At 33.9% G+C, this 21838-nt stretch overlaps 1 protein-coding gene and 3 pseudogenes across 2 annotated transcripts; all 4 read right to left on the bottom strand.

Moving 5' to 3' along the window:
* Positions 1-1881: 1881 nt before the first annotated feature.
* On the bottom strand, positions 1882-15638 carry LOC120167577 (annotated as a pseudogene).
* On the bottom strand, positions 2968-4869 carry LOC120167578 (annotated as a pseudogene).
* On the bottom strand, positions 7949-11338 carry LOC120167619 (annotated as a pseudogene).
* A 2789-nt stretch (positions 15639-18427) lies between the features above and the next one.
* On the bottom strand, positions 18428-21348 carry LOC120167579 (zinc finger protein GAI-ASSOCIATED FACTOR 1-like). 2 transcript variants are annotated; one of them, XM_039176552.1, is made up of 6 exons: positions 21249-21348; positions 20798-21004; positions 20276-20672; positions 19932-20155; positions 18976-19362; positions 18428-18936 (listed from the first exon to the last, which is right to left on the bottom strand). In XM_039176552.1, the coding sequence occupies exons 1-6, from the start codon at positions 21289-21291 to the stop codon at positions 18674-18676; spliced, it is 1521 nt and encodes a 506-aa protein (XP_039032483.1). In that variant the 5' UTR covers positions 21292-21348; the 3' UTR covers positions 18428-18673. The 2 variants fall into 2 exon arrangements, with proteins under 2 accessions (XP_039032483.1, XP_039032482.1); XM_039176551.1 differs by having other exon boundaries at positions 18428-19362.
* Between the last annotated feature and the right edge of the window lie 490 nt (positions 21349-21838).

The following is a 21838-nucleotide window of genomic DNA, read 5'->3' as shown; positions in this document are numbered from 1 at the left end:
AAAATGTATATATTTGACCAAATTATCCTTATTATATATTTGTATAATATTACAAGTTGTAAAATATTTATATATTTTCTTTAAAAAATTAAATTCATAATATTTATATAATTTTTTTACAAAATTAAAAATATAAAAAAAGTTTAATGAAAGGATAAAATTTTATTTTAACCCCTGAACTTCATATAAAATTTTAATTATAGATTTTTTTGTAAATCTAAAATAATTTAAGGATAAATTTGTAATTTAACATTCGTATAATTTTTATTATTCCATGACAGAAGAAGGATATTTTTGAAAAAAAATAAAAATTTAAGGGCATTTTAGTCCAAAACACCGGTAATGTTACAATACCTAAGAGAATGGAGGTAATGACATTCCCGGTAATATACCCCAAAAAATCCACTATTGGTAATAAAACATTACCGGGAATGACATTCCCGGCCAAACCAAACGGGGGAATGTGGATTCCATTCCCGGGGGAATCCCACATTCCCCGATCCAAACGCCCCCTTAACGACCACCATCTATGGCAGTCAACAATGGCCGTAAGTGACATCATATTATCTTAAGTTTTTTTGTTATTTTATCAATTATTTTATTATAATAATAATAATAATAATAATAATAATAATGACATGTCATCAAAACATTAGAGAGATAACAAGGGAATGAGTAAAATGTTTCAATTTGTTAAGTTCAGTGATCAAATTAGAAAAATTAAAAGTTAGGTGAGAAAAATATGAGAGAGATTATAGTTCAGTGAGGAACGATGTAATTTACTATAATATTTTAAACAACCTAATGAGGTATAAAGCTAACAGGTTAGTTTATATAGACATAAGTGAAGTGTTAGGGTTTGTTTACCAATGACGTGAGATTAAAGAACAAAAGAGTATTCTTTTAACTTTTTTATATTATCTCTATTTTTTACATTTACATATATCATGGGAAATCTATTTATATACTATTGTTAAATTTCATTAGATTAATATTTACTAAAATATAAATTAGGGTATATATCAATTACAAATATAAATATTTTTTATATGTTAAAATATTTAAATACTTCATTTTTTAATTATGAGTTAATTTTATTAAGAAATGTTTTCATGAGAATATTTAAATTAAAATTAAAATCAAATAAATATTATATATTTTATAATACTTTTTATAAAGCTATTCCAATTTAGTTTGGGTTTAAAAAATTATATCTATAACTTAAGTTGAATCTCATATACAAATATGAATTGTTAAATTGACAGAACAAATATAAAGAAAATAAAATTTTAATAAAAATAAATTTATTAAGATTTAAATTCATTAGGTAACTTAATTTTTATTTTTAGTTTGTATTATTGATACCTAAAAACATAAAAAGTAAATAATCATATGTAATAATTACTATTGATTATGGAAGATTATAACAGTTAAATATTTATACACAATTTTTTAATAAAATTTATTTAATAATTTATAGGATTAGTTGTTTAATATTTTTTAATATTAATATATTTAAATTTAATTCATATATATTTTAATAATAAAAATTAATGAATTAAATAAAAATAAAAAACTAAAAATTATATAGGAAAAAGGTTAAAAAATTCTTTTTAACTTTTATCTCACATTGTTAACAAATAAAACCTTACACTTTACTTATGCCTATATAAACTAATACTATTAGGATTTTTAACTTATGAAGTCAATCTCTATTTTTCTCAAAATCTTTTGAAGTACAAATGTACCTCACATGTGTGCTGCCAACATATATATATATATATATATATATATATATATATATATATAATGTCCCTAGAATAGGAAAGAAAGGAGAAACCCTAATATATATATTAATGTATAATCTAAACCCATGGATACTTTTTAAAATCTGACCCATTTCGAACTTAAATTTTAAAAGAAAAAAATCTCATTTTATAAGATTGGATCGAATCGAAACCTGCATAATTCAGATTCTATGTCTATCCCTAATTACACTTCGAAAGCAAGATTTTAGAGAGATAAGAAGATATTAATCCCACTTCAAACATCTTGAAAAGGTGGGAAAACATTAATCTTATATCAATGAAAAGTGAGAAAATATTAATCTTTTATATAAAAAAATATAAAGGAGATTCTAAAATTTAAGTGTTGATGCTGCATATAAAGTTTTTATAAGATTGGATCGAATCGAAACCTGCATAATTCAGATTCTATGTCTATCCCTAATTACAACTTCGAAAGCAAGATTTTAGAGAGATAAGAAGATTATCCCACTCAACATCTTGAAAAGGTGGGAAAACATTAATCTTATCAATGAAAAAGTGAGAAAATATTAATTTTATATAAAAAAATATAAAAGGAGATTCTAAAATTTAAGTGTTGATGCTGCATATAAAGTCTTCCACCAATAATTAAAGTTCTATATTAACAACTAAAAGTAGCATGTTTAAATCTCTATAATTGGCATTTTAAAATTCAGGGTTTAGATATTGACGGTTCACACTTGTTCTAATATTGACGATGACGTTATATATTAATAGATACTTAAATATACCCAAAATTAAATAAGTATTTAGTTTGAATCATGTTGTGATCAAATTTAAATGTACCCAACGTTGAAAAATACAATGTCCTTTCGTGTTTGTAAACGAGAATTCATGTGTCTATGAATGTTTTATAATAATTTCTTTATATAAAACTCATTGAATCACAAAATAAATTAAGATACAGGTAGAACAACTTTTGTATATAAGAACAAGACGAGTAACGCAACGCAAGTCATTAGTCATCGTTATCAAAATGATGGAAAAGGAAAAGGAAAGCCCGTTATCTGTCATCATCAAATTAAAAAAGAAAAATTGCATCAGCCACCGTAGATACAATACTATAACAGACATTACAACATACATCACAAACAGTAGACTTCTACAATAAAAAAGAAAACCTTCAATCGCTAAGCTTATAGAAGCCTCGATGCTCAACATCCTTCCCAAATTGCTGTCCAACCTTTCCTTCAATAAAACTTTGCTCGATTTCTTCGACTCCCATGGCGTAGACAGCCTCTTAACGGTGATTGAAAAGCAATGAAGACTTCTGCCCCGTTGAAACTGAAGAAAGGCAACTGAAGGCAGACCTCAGCTTCCTCTTCTCACTATCATGCGTTGATAATTCGGATCATGTTTCACAACCGACTCTTGAGTGCCTCAGGAAGAATGCAGTTGCACATTGAACCTAACACAAACGAAAGATATGGTCACTAACGAATATCATGCTATACGAATTGTTCATCTCTCTGGGGAAAAAAACTTTTATCCGTACAATCTTGCAAGTGGTCGGATGTCATAAGAATACCTATTTGCCAGTCGGTTAACCCATTTAGGAATGTGTTTCCCGGTCAGCTTGAACAGATATCCTTGCAGAAATGGTTTACAGTTCTTGACGATCAAATGATAAGTATCCCCATTGAATCTAGCTGAATTGCACTCCATGAACTCCCTTATTTGGATAGGGTCCAATCGTGGTCCCGTGAACGGTTCAACCTCAAAAAACCATGGTTGGGTAGTCATGAGCTCCAAATGCATATTCCACACCGTGAACTGTACAGAGTACACGGGTTGAGTTGCCAGAAAATAGACTCAAAGACGAGACAGCGATACACTATTGTCAACTCCAGTTTGCATATCCAGTTCAAATAATTCTATATGTGGAATTTCAATCCAAGTTAACAGCAAAGGTGGAAAAATCAACATGTTAAAAGTAAAGAAGGCTACCTTCGACACCAGAATGATAGATACCAAGGCCTGCCCAGTAAAAATAACCGTTAGCAGGCGTTAAGTCGTATACATTCAGATACACTGGCGTGCAGCCTGGTTCGAAACCAGCTGGCTTCACTTTGGGTAAAAAACAACGAGAGGCTGGTTTGTTCTTCAAAATACACGGCAGCAGAGACATAGATTTCCGTCTCTTCTTGGACTCAAAATCCATATTGCTCCAATAGCGAGATTAATGCCTTCTACAGCAACCTGGAGTACATTAATAGAGGTTAACGAAAGAGAATAGGAATCTGAAAAGAAAAGGATAAAGGTACAAAAATTATCGACTTCACTAAGCTTCTACTACGCAGCAGAGAAACTACTCCAATGCATTTACATGAACAATACAAATCCTCGAAAACGATTGAAGAGAGGGGAAGAAAAAAGAAACCCAGAACAGCGTGATCCAATCTTGGGAAGATAAAGTTGATTTAATAGACAGCCCTTTTCAGCAGTAATTTAACCATTAACTCCATCAATTCCACATTCATCTCCCGATGGAAATAGATTTTCAGCACTACTCAAACAACATTTTAAATTTTTATATTAAGGGAAAAGGAGCAAACCGTTGTTGGTATTTTAGAATTCAGATCTACTAGAACCCGCCCATACCCAGAAGAAAACAGATAAATCAAACCAGATCATACAGATTTAAAACCTTAATTATACCAATGAATCCTACTCCCCAGAAGAAAGAAAGAAATATTTCTTTAAAGGAAACAAAGGGGAAGGAGAGAGCGTACAGATCCGGAGAAGGAAGGAGGAGGCCATTAAGCTTCAGTTGAAAAGCAACCTCCAATTACATAAATCGTACGCAGCTAGCGTTGAAAGAAACGTTTCATTTGCTTTGTGGTGGCGAAACGGAGGAAGACGACTGCACTTCCCTTTGTAATAAGCTTAATCCCCTACTGAAAATTGAAAGCTTTGAGAATTAAAAGAAAAACAAGAATTTGCGTATTCTTTCTTTTTATTCCTCAATTTATTTTTGTCTCACTTCGCAGCTCAATCACTGCCATGCTTTCTTTCGGATATATTACTGTTTTCAGTTTTCACCTTTTTATAATATATAATTTCACTTTTGTCAGTGACTCACGGAGACATTTATGCCTTGTTTCTTTCTTATCAAAATAATATCAAGAATGATCCTATTGGTTAATTAAGAAGAAAATTATGAAAAATAAAAATTATTTAAATATTTATATTTTCAGTAAAACCGTCCTTGGATAAAAAAAACATTATTTTAACGAGAATATTTCAACTAAATGTAGTGTAAGCCAAAAACACCAAAGCTTGTTTAAGTGGACATGTGATGGGGGTACTAAGTGGGTGTGTTTTGTTGGACAAAGACATTTCCTAATATATATTTAGACATCTATGTGTTTTTGGAATACGAAAATGACAAGTTGGAGAAGATAAATTTATTATTGTTTTCTTCAATATGTTGATTCAGCGTTATTTAATAAAGTTAATTATTAATTATATGGTTTTAATCTTAATTAACCCTTTGATTTCTTTTTCTGAAAGTAGTCATTTGGTAATTTTAAATAATAACTAAGAAGAATGAATAGTGGAATATTAAATTCATTCGATAATAACCTTGGCTTGGCTTGGGGATAGTGAACTTCACACGTGTTTGTCATAGGATGCTGACTCACGCGAGTTCCAGCAAATTGTCCCATCTTGCATTGCTTGGCATTTTGTAATTCCGTAACATTTAACAACACGTGAGGGAGAGATGTTGCTGTTGGAGGTTGCAGTGGCGTGTTTTAATTAGCTTACCTGTTTTAGTTGACTTCAATATCAAGGGGTGTTTTACTGTGCGGCGAGTTAGGATGCGATTAAATAGCGTCGAAAATAAGTGTAATTTAGTGATAAAATATAATATTTAAATTATATGTATTTTAAATGTAATTTTTTATAATATTTTTTGTTGTAACTTAAAATATTATATTCTTCATAGTATTTTGGGTTGACAATCGAAAATGTGACATTTTTCGTAACATTATAGATTGTATCAAAAAAAGTTACGAATAAGATCATATTTTAAGTTAAGTCTAATTTAAATTATTATTTTTTATCACAATTTTTGTCACGGTCATTTTTTTTTCATTTTTTCAATCTTAAATAGGTTGCATTATTTAGAATTTCATCAATATCAATTAATTCCCCGTCTATTATTTTTGTGTTCTAAATTAATTTTTAAGTTCAAAATATTTTTAGATCATAATCAATAATCTTTAGATTAAATTTTTTAAATATTTATAACATGTATTTTAAATAAAAATATATATTCATTTATATATTATTTTTTATATTTTAAAAATAATATCTAAAATAAATATTTTATCTATTCAAAAAAAATTTACGATAGTATTCCGTGATAAATGTAAATGTAGTTGAAGGTGGGAATGTATCTATCATGAATATATATTTTTGTTAATTGTTCATTTTATTAATAGTGTTCACTTCATACAAAATTTTTATTATTAATATATGTGTTCAATTCAAAAAAATTGATCCTCCGCTGATGATATTATATATTTAAATTTAAATTAAATAATTTAAATACATTTTTTAAAACTACTTTTTTATCACATTAAACAAGAACAATAAAAATCAAACCCTAAACGGTAATAATAAAACAGGCGTCATATCCACAGCATTTTACCTAGATATTAAAAACGAAGGATTAATTCTCAAAATATGTTGAGCCTAACAAGTTTGTTAATATGTGGTTTTTTACAGCGAGTTTGAATTTGATGAGAATTGAATTTTATTTAATAGGTCTGCTGGATTAAGCTTTTAGGTAATGATAACTTAAACTAGATATCAACATCAATCAATTCTTATTGCATTTTTGTTGGAAATTCCCCTCATTATTACTTAATCATGCTGAAAGCAAATCACCAAGGAATAATTCGATTTTTATACGATTAAAGGACATTGTTTGATAAGTAACGTTAGATCAAAAGTATTTTGAACATATTTTTTTAATATTCAAGCACAACATCCTAATATCTGCAACAATATTCGTAAACAATTTTAAATTTATCATTAATATTTAAATTTGGTTTTAAAAGAAAAAAATGGGTGAGTCATGAAAGAATGGAAGAAATTATGGTTGTAGTATCATCCATCATGATAGGGTCCATATATAGGAAAGAGGATTGGCAATGCTCAGACCTACATTTGCCATTGTCTGCCACTTCAAAAATGACTTTGACTTTATGGCATCATTCAATGCAACATCATCTTTCCTTTTTTTCATCTTAATAAATAAGTAAACTATTTTATTTTGGTTACTATAACAAGGACAACGTAATAAGTAAGGAAGAAGATGGTGATGGATGGTAAGGGTGTGGTTAAAGTACAGATTTGTGATGCAGTTCGTGATAGTTCGAAAGATGACCTTTTCTGCTGATATTTTGGAGGAAGGTCCCCGGGTTGTGCGATCGGGGAAGGTTACACGATTGTGGAATCTGGAGTTGTTTTGGACGATAACTAGTTTCAAAGGAAAAACGCTGCTTGCCCTTATTTGCAAGCTGGCTTGGAGCACTTCAATTTATCTAATACAGGAGAGAAGGAACAGAAGGATCTTTTGTGAGACGGAACGGGGGAAGGTTATACTAATTCTCAGCTGTATATAAATTAAAAAAATTTGGATTAAGTATCAGTTTTAGTTGATATTTTGATATTCTTGTAGCAGTTTACTGTTTTCTTTAGATTTATATCATACGATATATTCACACAAAAGAACAATAAAAGTGTTTAATTAAAATGCATTAAGATTGTCTGATTTTTGAACATTTGTGCATAAAGTATATATGTATTTTTTTATCATTCTTATTTGATTATTTGATATAGAGTGTATTGTTTTCTCAATTTGTCATTTAATAATAATCAATGAAGATAAATCAATTAGAATTTCTATAGATAAATCAATACGAAGAACTGATCATCATCTTATTTTCATTCCATTTACAATGTTCGGTCAACATAGGTAAAAACAACCAATAGGTACAAAGAAGGTGAAAAGCTCTCTTCATGAATCGTATGGCATGACTCAAATGATTAGTAGATTTTGAATTCAAAGTATACAAGCATGAAATATTATATAAACTACTCTTTGCACTTAGCAAGAATAATCAACAGTATGTCACACCGAAGCCAGTGAGTTGAAATGAGTCCATGCACCCTGAAATTACCAGAGGCCTTCAGACATTAAGAAGCTAAAGATTCACAAATTTAAACGCTGGTGTCCTAATAAGAAGAAATGTTGGCCGACAAAACTAATTGTGGCCAAACAACCGATCATCCCATATGTATGAAATTTCAGCTTGTGGTAGTCCATACGGATGTGCCGGTGATGTTGGCCCGGTTGTCTAAACTTGGAGATTGTTTCAAGTATAATAATTGATCATATGAAACGTGTTTGGTGAGCCAGCACCAGAAAAGAATTGTTACATATGATAAAAGTTTTCATTGAGAGTGCACATACGAAAGACTAATTGGTACGAATCCATTCGGATCAAATCGACATCACGGGGAGAAAATAAGAAGTTTATATGAGCACGAAACGCGAGCTAATATATTACCTGCAGAATATCAAAGACTTGTTGTGCAATGTATTTTTGATCTGAGGCAGCACCCTTCTGCTGTAGCTTATCTGGATGTAGACACAGTAGAGCTTTTTGGTATGATCTTTTCACAGCTGGTCCTTCAATTATGTCAACAAGAGGAACCGGCTTCCAACCACAACCGGGCCAAAGAACCTGTGTATACAACCAATGTTATCCACCACTGTGACTATGCCTAAAATTTTCGAGTATTTGAGGCCATTTCGTTAGAAACCTTAACCATTAAGCTAAAATGCAAAGCAACAGGATTTATGTGCATTGATTCTAAAACAATTTAGTATAATCTCTATTACCTCCATATCTGCAGGATCAATTCCAAATTTTGGCAAATCGTTCTCTCCCGGTGTCAGGTCTTCTATCTGTTCATAAGCCAAAGCGAACCAAGTTATATTTATTCAAAGGTGTATAGTTATGGACATTGGGGCCAATTCACTTATGAATAAACAGAAACCCAAGTTTCAGTTTAAAATGCCTGGTTCCTACTATCATTAGAAGTGTATGTGGACTCGTAGTACGGATAAAGTGATTAACTTTGCATATCAACATCAGGAAATGTAAAAATAGACATAAATGAAAGCGGAAACGTCAGCTACCGAAAATTCTTCCTCAAATAATTCTTCGGATCTTCAACAATAGTCTTGGAGTCATCAGCAACTGTTGCCAACAGAGTAAGTGGATAATCAGAATTGAACATCTGAAAACTCATGGTGTACTAACTGAAAGATCAAATGATGTAAAACAAGAAAAGATTTTATCTGTAGCAGTTCAAATAAGTAATGAACTTCCCTCCATATACTTGGTTCAAAAGTACCAGAAGGAGATTATGCAGAATTCCATCAACATAACAAAAAAAAGTAAAAGCTCATTTAAAGTGAAGAAAACAAACAGATAAACTATACCACTATCTTTCACTGAGCTATTGAGGTTATTCTCAGATGCTCCGGTACACATATCCCTGGCAACAGGAATATCTGAATATGGTTTCTTCTTTATCACGCTATTCAGGTGAACTTTCTCTACCCTTGTATTCATGATAATATTTGGTTCAATCTCGGACTTGACTTTATCTCTTTCCTTCCGACTAGAGCCATGATTCTCAGATAGTGCAGCATCCGTTCTAGGTCTTGATGAAGCATCCTGGTTGAAAATTTTGATTAATTCTTTGATCTTTCCTCTGACTCTGGCTTTTCCATTATCCCATGATTTCCTAGGGGAATGTTTCACGCTTGTTGCACTCGTTTCCACGTTGGAAGTAACCCTTTTCTTTACATCCTGTTTCTTGGTGTTTTTATTATCAAGAATTTCAGATAACTTATTGGCATTCATTTCAGGAATGCCTTCGTTTCCATAATTTTTTGTTATTTTACCATTGCCTACATGTGTAACAGAATAAAACATTATAAGGAACAACACCATCAGCTTCAAAAAATATCATATTGGAGTGGAAAATGAAACTTACCTCGTTCATCATCGTTGTCATTGTCGAAAAGCAAATTCAAAGGTTTTGGTTGAGGTTCTTGAGTTGCATTTCCAACCGCAGAAACTTCTCCCTTGGAAACATTTTTAACAGTATTTTTAAGCTCGTTTATGATTTCTGACTCAGGCTTGGTAATATTGTCTTCCTCGATGATTCGACAGAGTTCGCCATCATTTCTTGAATCAATTAGAGAGCCCGATTTTTCATTATTGTAATGCTCTACCCTAAAAGATTTACAACTTGATGACCTTCCATCAAAAGAGAAAAATCTATTATGCAGTTTATCTCTCGGTTCCTTTGCTATGCTTTCATGTGCTATCCATCCATTGGCACTTATGCTCCTCTGCAGTTTATCCTTTTCTTTGCGTCTGTCACTTCCCCTTAGTGGATTGGCTACCGGTACACCTCCCTTGTTTGCCCATTTGTATATTGAGAAGTGAAACCAGTTGCCATATTTCGAAATCCCTGAACTACTTGAATCTTCATTCGAATTGCCTTTTCTCTCTGTTTCCGCATTTTTAGTCGAGTTTGTTGACTCCTCATTACCTTCGCTAAAGCAATATGATGATTGAAAACCATTTCTCGGGTCCTCTTTATCTTGGTTTGCTTGGCCTGAGAATTTAGACATAGAGGTTTGAGTGGAGGAGCCAAACATGGGGAGGTTCATTCCTTTGTTCAATTTAGCAGGAGGATTGAATGTCTGTAAGGCAGCCAAAGTAAGCCAATGGCAGCAACATATGAAATTACCAAGTTTTCACTTTTCACCAATTAATCAATGCAACGAAAACACAAAGATACAAATGCATCAGAAACTAGAAGATTAATCATAACTAAGAAACAAGAAAAAGCAATTATCTGCAAGAACAAATATCATATGGATTTTCTGTGATCATTCTAAACTCTTATCCCTGTAATACATAAAAAATATAAAGGCAAGCCGAACCTGAAATGAGGAGATGAACTGCCAAAAGGTTCAGGCTTTGCAAAGCCGGACTCATTGACTGTGAACCAGGTGCAAAAGAGTCATTCATTTCATACTTCCTTGAACTACTCGATGACTCGTTCCCTCTAAAAATATCACGGAAGAAATCGCTTTTCGAGCGTCTTCTCCGGGCCATCTCTTCTTCACCAAAGGCAGGCTTTTCGCTCAAACCCGACAATGGATTCCGCGATGATCCAGCAACAACCGGTTCATCAGTTCTTCTGTGTTCACCAAAACCATATATTGTCTCTTGAATTGATGGCCGCCCTGGTGGATCACCGAAGACATCTTTGAAATCTCTATCTGAGTTTCTACGTGATTTCTGTGGAGAAGAACTTTGATCCGTGAATGCCTTTTGAGGACTATTTCCCAAAACAACACTTTCTTTCTGTGAAAATCTCTGCATTTTCTTGAAAAAGAAAATGAAGACAAGGTTTAAACTGTTAACGTGACACGACACGGCAGTTAGTTTAATCAAACTGCGGTGAACTGATCATGTTTCCCGTTGATGAAGCAAAGGAGGTTTGGTGAGAAGAAAATAAAAATGTTTTTGTTGAGAAAGTTCAAGGAGGGAAAAGACGCACACAGTGTGGGGTCAAATGGTTGAAAGTTTGACAATCAAGGATTCGAAGCCACAAATTAATCCATGCAATAGAGTTGAAAATGGCAAAGAAAAAACGTAGGGTGGGCTGTTAAGTCAAATATGTTATTCAATGAACAATGGTCTGCAATGGCGACCGTTAATCATCAACCTTTTTTTTGTGCTTGTTGAGTCTTGAGTTTAAACCAAAACCATGATTTCCCTTCCAGTTCTAAGATCTTCATGGAGGAGGAAATGATCAATGGTGATTGAATAGAAAAGTTTATCCAACTTCCAATCCAAAATCACGAGGACCCATCTGACCTGTTTTGTTGAGTAATTGGTGGTTGGATCAATCCAGGGCCTACCTTGAATGCAAATGCTTCCAAATTCAGATTCAATCGTCCAAGATTAATGTAAGTAGGCTGTGAGTGGTTGCATCATACATTTATAATTCTAATCATGACAGCAACCTTCTATCCGATGACATTAACATGAGCTCACTTGTCTTCCCCCCAGGGTAATTATGATAGGACAATGGAGCTTTTGTAAGAAGAACACAAGACTTGAATGTCATTTCCGAGACCGGATCGAGTAAAACAACCTCCAACTACTTTGTTACAAACACGCCGTCCTGTATGGGCAGTTTTGGTTTTAATGTAGCAGAGAACAGACTTGTTCGATTATGTGCTTCACCACCATTCTATTGATTATTCAGAAAGATCGAATCAGACATTTGAAGTTCTTTGGTGAAAGAAAGAAGGAAAGAAATGAGCCCACATTGAACAATGTCAATAACGTCTGCAAATAAACAGAGCAGCCTTTTTTTAATCAGGATGTCAATAATGTCGCTCTCTTGTTTTTAGTTGCATCAATTCTGCCTTTGAAATCATTCAATTTTATTAATTTCGTCCTTTAATCACGTTGATTGTTACAGTGTTGACGTGACAATTAATAGTTCAAGAGGAAACATTTATCATTCGATTTATTTTGAGGGTTAACAAGCAAATTTTGTTATATCAATGTCATCTTCGCAAAAAGGAAACATTTATCATCAATTGGTAATTGCAACCATATACATTAGCAGAGTCAGCGAATAGTTTTCATAAGAAAAACCATACCATCGTTTGCATCAATGTGACATCGTTAAAGAAGAGACCTTGTGAGTTTCAAGACCCGTTGTTTATTCCGCAATCCTTGTTAAGAGTATCTGAATACCATATTGAGGCTGTGTGGTGATGAACAGCATAGGGGCATGAACATATGTCGAAGATACTGCCAATGAGTATTGCCGGATAATCATAGCTATAACTATTTTCATCTCCACCATGGCTAAATTCTGGCCGACACAAATTCTAGGCCCTAAACCGAATGGAATAAACGAGGCTAAATGCTTTCGAGGTTCTTTAAATCTCAAGGGATTGAATCTGTTAGCATCTTCTCCCCATATATCAGTGTCATGATGAACAGCGGTCAGTGCCAGATAAAGCTGTGTACCTGCAGGAACATTGAGCTTCCCTAGCTTAACATCCTTGCATGCTTCCCTCATTAACATCACTGCCGGAGAGTATAGTCGAAGTGTTTCGTTTATTATCATGGTCACCTGTTTATGAAATCGTTTATGCAATCATATGCTTATCTTTAACATGAAAGCTGAAGGTTATCAGAAGATAAAAAACTTACAATCTTCAATTCACTCAAATGCTCTGCAACTGGAAATTTATTGCTTCCACAGACGCGAACCACTTCTTCTCTTGCTTTGTTTGTCTTGCCATTCGGGATTCAATGCCAAAAGCAAAAGTGCCCATGATAAAGCATTAGCAGCTGTTTCTTTCCCCGCAAGGTAAAAGGTCTTGCACTCGTTTATTATCTCTTCCTCATTTAACTTCTCTTCTTTATCATCCTGGCTCTTATATGAAGACATAAAAAGACCTAGTAGACTTGAAGAGTTTTCTCTTCTGTTTCTGTTAGACTGGATCACCGCCCTTATGGATTCGCGAGTTTCCCGTTCTAGTCTCCACCTCTCTCTGTTATTCTTAGTAGGCAAAAAACCTGACTCAACAATAACTTAGGCTATCACTTATCATGCATGGATAGACTAGGCATCAAAGATCATTTCTTCCTATTATTTTACCAGCATATGTTGTATCCATAGTTGACACTCATCTCGAGTTTGGACATTTACATAAACAAACTTATTTTGTTAAGTGAATTGGAAGAGAAAAGCCGAGAAAAGTAAAGGTTACCTGAACCCTGGGATATAGATACTTCTTATAGCCACTGAGAACAACTCCATCTGCTGTTCTTGTAGCATGAAGATACATTTTCCTTCTTCAAAATTGCTTCCGAATGCTGTTCTGGATATAACGTCAGCTGAGAGGTCATGAAGTTCTTTGTTCACTTCCAATTCGAATTCGTCTCTCCCGCCTCTTTCTTCCTCCCATTTCTCTAGCAGTTTCGTAGTAGCAGCTACGATTTCAGGTACCCAACCCTGAAGTTAAAGAAGAGTTGCGTGCAAAAACAGTGTTGGTTCGAGTTACATAATTGATAATCAGGAAGAATTCAACTGTACACGATTTTACATTCACAATTAGGCCTGTAAATGAACTGAACGTTCAGCGAACCGTTCATAAACCGTACGGCGGGAAGTTCGTTTATGTGCGTTTATTTATTAAATGAACGAACATGAACAAGATTTTGTGTTCGTTTAATTAAATGAACGAACATGAACATAGACTTCGTTCATTCATTTACGTTCGTGAACGTTCGGTTATATTCGTTCGGTTATGTTCGATTATGTTCGTTTATGTTCGTTCGATTATGTTCTTTATGTTCATTCATTTATGTTTAACCCAATCTTCTTAAATCAATTTTGGTGACCAATTTGTAAGCATCTTAAAAATATTAATTAATCTGATATTCTGATGATCAATTTCATAATTAACCCAATTTTATTTGTAGATTAAATCTAATATATTAACCCGTGAGACACCTCACACTTATATTCATTTTCCCCCTTTTTTCTCAAACTCTAGTGTTCACTAGAGAGTGGAGACGATCACTGAAAGCTTCAAAACAAGTTATATTATAGTACAATCTGAAGTTTTACAGGTATGTTTTCATCTCTTTCTTTGTTTTATTTAGCTTAATAGTTTATATGTAAAGTTATTGCAGTAAAGAGAAAAATATATAGAATTTGGTTAGATTAAAGTAGTGTGAATCATTTAATATCTTTAAAAGATCGATCGAAATATTTGATATCTTCAAACATTTCATCATTGCTAATCAGCTCTTACGCTATTTATCACTGAAGTTTTAGTTGATTTGCATTGTCGACTATTTTTCATGAAAGAACAATGGAAGGTAAGGTCTCCAACGTTTATGATCATTTATGTTTGTGTTCGTTTATGTTCCTTTATTTATTAAATAAACGAACATGAACAAGTTATATTCTTTAATAAACGAACATGAACAAAAAAAAATTTGTTCGTTTACGTTCGTCTTCGTTTATTTATTAAATGAACAAACATAAATATATCTCCGTTCGTGTACTTTCGGTTCGTTTACAGGCCTAATAGAAAACCCATAAATGGACACGGTTCGATTTTACCTTAACTATTTCCATATTGAAGGCCAGGTTTGCAATCCTCCTATGGATGGCCCATTGTTCACCTGTCAATCCAACAAGCCCCTGTCCGAACAGCAACTTGGACATGGGATTATACCGGACCTTATCAACCCGCTCGTGTTCATAGCAACTTCCTTGATCATATCAGGATCCGAAATTCCTAGCCTCGGCTTCGACCCGAACCAATACAGAAACGGCGTCCCGTACATACCCGACCACCTGTGGTAGAAGGGCCACTCGTGGAGGATATCGTGGTGGTCAACTGAAGCTGGCTTCAACTTAGCTTCCTTAAACAAACGTTGGATCTCGGGTGAGTTCCCAAGGATTGGACGGTAGGCAGGCCCGGTCACTCCTTGCCTTTTGAAGTGGTTTTGGATCTTCCAGGGAACCCATATGATTGATACAAATTTCAAGAAACATGCAAGGAATGAAATGAAAGCGAGAGTGAAGTGATTCATGGTTCAATCTGTGAGGTGTATCTAAGTTTGGGAAAGATCTGTGGTGAGCATGGGGGATCATAAGTCACAAGGAGCGTTGAATTCATATTTTTTAACTCTTAAACTGAAGCTTTGAGTATCGCTTTTGCAACCACTTGTTTTATTATTATTATTATGCATAGAATTAAGTTGGAGATGAATATTTAATAGCAAATGGTTATTGGCTTTGCGTCATAGATGACGGTCCTGTAGTGTACCAGAAACAGTCATCGGTCTCATCTAGTAGATGTAATCCTTTACAAGTTTTATTTTATATGGGGTCACAAGTTTCCCAATTGAGTTAAAAGAAATCGATGTTATTTGTAAAAATTATGGGTTTTCATATTAGTAATTGTAAAAGTGTTTTAATATTTATTATTAAATAATTGAAAGTATTTAGAATATATATTATTTTGTAATTATTTTAACTTAATAATTTAAAAAAGAGTTTAATTAATTGTAAATCAGCGGCTACAACACCATGTTATTCCAGGAAACAAATGCAAATCTTCGGATTGAATTAGTCATAATTTGAAGTTTTACTCCATTTGGTTTGTTTGTTCTTTCTTATTTACTCTTATTATACATGAATCTATATCCGACCCAGAATCTAAAAAAAATTATTTTATAAACTCTCCTCACCACTTAAAATATGAACCCAATCAATAATATTAAAATATGTCAATAACTTTTTATTAATCATTATTAAGTTTAGACTTAAACTTTTGATTATTTATTTATTTCCATATCAGTATTAAATTTCTATATTTTTTCAACCTCTTCACTCCCCTTTTCTTTCTCTTTGTTAACCACAATCACCTAGCCACCGTCGCTTCTCTTCCTTCTTTCCAATGCTTGCTATCTAAAACCGTAATTTTCTGCCAAATACTCCAAGATTTTTAACTAATGTGCACGCGTTGTGCTTGTTGATGAGCTTTGTAAGATTTTTAATCGGATGCTCGATGTTTATGGTAAAACCAAACTTTGAAGAGTGAAGAAACTATTATGGATGGCAAAAACTCGAGGCTTGGTAGATGTAATTAATCTCTTACAATATTATAATAAAAAAAATGACAGTTACGGCAGTTATGATGATTGTGGTTAACAGAGTAGGGGAAAGGAAGTTAAGATGTTGAAGAAGATATGGAGATTTAATATTGATATTGAAATAAATAAACAATTAAAAATTAAAGTATAAATTTAATGATCATTAAGAAAAAAAAACTGCTGACATGTTTTAATATTATTGGTTGGATTTATATCTTACGTGATGAGAAAGATTCATAAAATAATTTATCCAAAATCTAGCTCCCTCTTTTCTAAAATCTCTCACCTTACCTTTCGACCATAAATAAATTGTCTATACTTTTACTCAAACATCTAACACTTTTTTTTAATTATTCTTTGAATCGATATTCCTTTTTATTATTGGTACTTTTATTTAAAATATAATTCGATTATTAAAATAAGAAAAAAAAACAATAGATTAATAGTCATGGATATAGTTTATCCATATAATCAATTAGGGGTGTGTAAATCCGGGTACCCCGATTTTCGGGTATCCGGAACTTCCGGGTCGATGATTTCTCGGCCCGTGTTCCGACCCGGATGTTACGGGTATCTGGTAATCGAGTACCCGATACCCGGTTTTTAATTTTTTATTTTCAAATTATTAATTTAAAAAAATATATACACAAATTTAAATGTTCAAAACTTTGAATTACATACTCTAATATCCGAACATAAAATTTAAAAGTTCAAAATACAAAATATAATAATCCATAATATAAATAATTCATTATATTTTATATAATTATATATAAAAAAATAAAAAAAAATACAAACTAACCGGGTACTCGGGTAACCGGGTACCCGGAAAAACTAGATTTTATGACCCGGGCCCGACCCGGGAAATGTCGGGCCGGGTACCCGACCCGACCGTATAATTTTTTTTAAAGAATTACCCGATTTTTTTAGATCCGGGTCGGCGGGTCGGGTCAACCGGGTCGGGTAATTTTGCACACCCCTATAATCAATACATAAACTGGACGAAAATGACAGCAGCACTCTACTTCGTTCTCTAATTTCAATTGAACTTGGAAGATAATAAAGGGAAAAGATTATATATTGCACCTAACACATCGTAACAAATAAAAGAATCGACTCTGTATGAGGGATAACCCTGTCAACTAACCACAAATTGCAATATAGTCAATATGTGTCACTATTAGCTTCATGGCTTCCCTACCAACGGGAAATGTAATTTTCAAATTAATTATTGAATTTTTGATGTTATGGGCATTAAATCATTAATTAAAATTATTCAGCATTCAACTACGCTAATGGCGGTTTCCTCGTTGAAAGGCAAAATTTCATGGTTCCCCCTCATTTAAGGAAAAGCTAACATCAATCACACGTAACGGCAGCAAGTCAGCTACAAAGCCATGAAACCAAACATGAAGCCCACGAAACATCCATTTGTTTCTCATTTATCATATTCGGTCGCATTTCCCAGTCTCTGCATATTTTTTTTTTCTGAATGCGCTCTCGTTTGAAACAGCAGGCGAAAACAACCCCACCACCTACAAAGGCTCAAGGGCCCAGCTGCCAGGATATACATGCACTTATAGCTTTGCCAACTCACCTCATTAAATGGGGTTCTTCAGCTTTGAAATCTCAACTCCAAAGGGTCCTGCATCTTCTATTTACAAATTGACTACCCATTTGACCAAAGTTTTCACTTCATGCCCATTGTGTTGAGTCCATTTTTGGGAAACGGAACTCCAGTTGACAGTCAAATCTGAACTTGGAAGTGAAAACAATGATCTGAGAAATAAATAAACCAAAAAAAAAACTGTATATATAGTTGCATCATATTTCGTGCTACATCTGATGGCTGTTAATTAGATGAGTTCCTGTACAGCCTTTTCCCCGGATCCATCTCTTCCAGGTTTTACCTTAAGAGGAAATTAAGCTTTAAATGCATGTAAGAAAACTCAAAATTAATGTCTAACATCATTTTTTGGGTTCTAAGCTGTAACTTTTGTTTTTCATTTCGGCACTAGGGAACTCAAATCTCTAAAGCATGGTTGGGCCATTGAGTTTTATTTCAGGTGCACCGTCCCATGTTTCTCTAGGAGAATTACTCCCTCCTGCTCCAAATGTTGTCATGGTCGTTGCTCCGACATTGAAGCCACCTCCAAAGGAAGCGAGCAACGCAGACAGTCCATTTGAGGAAGCTACGCCGTTAGCCATGCCAAGGCCGAGAAGATCCAGCGTTGTTGGCTTGTTTCCAAAAAGCGAGGACGAGTCTATCATGGGGTTGGTTAAGCCAGAACTTCCGTTTGAGGGAACTCCAAGGGCAAGCCTCAATGTCTCAATGTTGCTGTCGGACTTGGCATTAAGATCTTGACCAGCGGAGGGAGCCGAGGATATTGTCAAGCCTAGACCACGAAGCAATGAAGGGTTCGATGCCGCGGCACCCATTTGGGCAGCTTTTTGTAGCAATGCAGTAGCCGACATGGGGAGCTGTGGAGTTGGAGCATAGTGACAATGATCGTTTTCGGGTCCGGTGAAGATGGAGGAGCCATTGTTGGATAGGTAAAGTGGAGACGAAAGAGATAGGGATGTTCGCTCCAATGGTGCAGATATGTTGGACGGTTGGGAGTTTGGTGCAAACATGCTAGAGAAAACATTGGCGTTTGAAGTAGAGGCAGTAACTGCTGCTGGAGTTGCCGGTGAAAATCCCATTGCATTTCCAGGTGTTTCTGTCAGACATTGAGAAAGAAAACAATCAAATGAAAAGAAGCAATGATAACATGGGAGCTTAAAAGAGAGAGGGGTTTCCTTTATGGTCCCATTTTTTAAGCCCTATGAAACTTGAAAAGCTTTAAGAAGTAAAACAAAAAGCAACAATGCCTTCCTTTCGTTCTTTCTTTCTCTGATCAATTCACACCCTTTTTGCTGAGCTTTACTTAATACTTATTGGCACTAATTAACTATCTTACTCGTGAACCCAAAACTAAACTACTCAAACACCTCTCTCTCTCTTATTCTTATTATATTCTGCTGCTGCTTCTCTCTCACCTACCACGTGTTAGGTTCCCTAAGACTAAACATCCAAACGAGAGCGACAATAATAAGAGACAACGCAGAGCCATAAAACACCAGAAACTTTATTTCAATGGACTCCCATAAACAAAAACGATTTTGAAAGGAAGCACCCCTACGATTATCTCAACTATGACCTATCTAATTAATAAACAAAAACAAAATATAGTGGGGAATCTTCAACATATATATATATAGAGAGAGACCCACACTAATATTTTTTTACCTGAACTCTGAATTGATAAACCCGGAAAAACTACACTAGTAGAGGGTGTTAAAGGTCGAGGTGGTGGTGATGTCGCAGCGTCAGCTCCTCCAATAATAGTTCCACCACCATTTCCATTCGCATTAACGTTTACTTCTGTATTAACAACTGCTACCGTTTGGGCCTTAGCGCTTTCCTCAGCTAACGCATCGCAGAAAGCTCTATGCGTTATGAAACTATCCCTCCTTCAAAAACCATCATCGTCGTCAAACCCAGAACCACCCACAGAAAAAACGCCCGGTAATGATAAAAGAAAGAGTTGAATTGTGAATGGGAAACGGATGAGTTTGTAATTGTATTTATACCTAGAAAAGATGGCGCCACAATCGCATTTATATTCTCGGGTGCCGCAAGTCTTCATGTGGGCCTTCCAATCGGACTGAACGGCGTATTTTTTAGAACACCGCTCGCATTTCCATTTCTTTTCACCGTGTTTCCTGCAAAAGTGTTTCTTTATACCTGTAAGATCACCTAGGGCTCGAGCCGGGTTGTGGTGGACACAACTCGGCTCGGGGCACACGTAGACTCGCTTCCGAATTTCTTTGCTGGTTCTTTGCCGTAGCTTCCATGGCAAGTTATGGCCTCGTCTGTGGAGTTGCAGGTTTTGATCTCGTTGGAAGCCTTTGTTACAGATCTCACAGACGAACCGGTTGGTCGCTAGTAGGGTTTTTGGAGATAAAGCTATCACCTCAGCATCTGGATCTGAAATGAGTCCAGAAAGAAGAAAAAGATAGTATTATTTTTTTCACAACAATACAGAAAACTTGGAAATTCAAAATTATTGAGATTAAAAAAAGGTGGAGTATGAATGTTCTTGTATACTTCACCTGGCATCCCGGGAAGATTTCTTTTCTTCTTCGGTGGTCCTCCTGCTGCTAGTTGAGTGTCTTGAATCTGATTACCTAAAGAAGAAGCAGTGGCTTCTCCAGAAGCTGCAGAAACTGTCACCGGCGACGAATTTTCAAGCTCCATCGTGTTTTTTATCAAACTTAAAATCCCAATAAAATACAGCCCAAAAGTTTCTTCGTTTTCAACTACAAAACAAACAATAACCCAGTTTTTTATACAACGATTCACCGCAAATAATGGTTTGGGTTTCAAAGATTATGAATTGTTTTCACTTTTCGAAAGGAAAAATGATTAAAAAAACACTTTGAAAGAAAAAGACAAAAAGCTTTTAGTCTAAGTATTTGGCTTTCATTTGAGTTAAAACAAAAACGAAACAAAATAAAATAAAATAAAAGCCACAATTCAACTAAGTCGTCGTCGAGTCAAGACCGGAAGAGCACGAGGAGGTCTCATAAGGCGGCTTCATGCCCATGATATATACATATATAGCGAAAGGAGAGAAAACAGTAAATAAGCAATGGAGACTAGAGAGATTGTGAAATTAAAAAATGCTTGATTACTTTGACACACTCAAATTTTTGAAAAAAATCAATATGACCCTAAAACTTATTTTACATCTAATATGACCTTTAAATTGAGAAAAAAATAATCTTGTCTTTTAACTTACGAAATTTGATGATAATGGTTATAATATTAATACGACAATTCATGGTATTGACATGATAATTTAAGGTGGATGATTACGTAACATAAAGACTTAATTAATTATTTTTAAAAACACTTAAAATTTTAAAAATATCAAAATATTCAATCAAATTAAGTTATTAAAAGAATATTGAACACAATGTTGTAATTTCAAAGAAAAATAAAAATAGCATAAAAATAATGTAGGTTATAAAATAATAAATGATAAATTCTTTTAAAAAAAATTAACACTTTCATAAAAAATGTCACCTCTAGTTATTTTGAGTCTACTACTTATTGAATATATTTTTGGTTAATCTTTTTTGACTTTTAAT

This window comes from Hibiscus syriacus, unplaced genomic scaffold (genome assembly GCF_006381635.1).
Source record: "Hibiscus syriacus cultivar Baekdansim isolate YM2019G1 unplaced genomic scaffold, ASM638163v2 tig00111689_pilon, whole genome shotgun sequence".
NCBI lineage: Eukaryota > Viridiplantae > Streptophyta > Magnoliopsida > Malvales > Malvaceae > Hibiscus > Hibiscus syriacus.
Note: the sequence above shows the minus strand (reverse complement) of the source record. Positions and strands in the feature narration are given on the sequence as shown.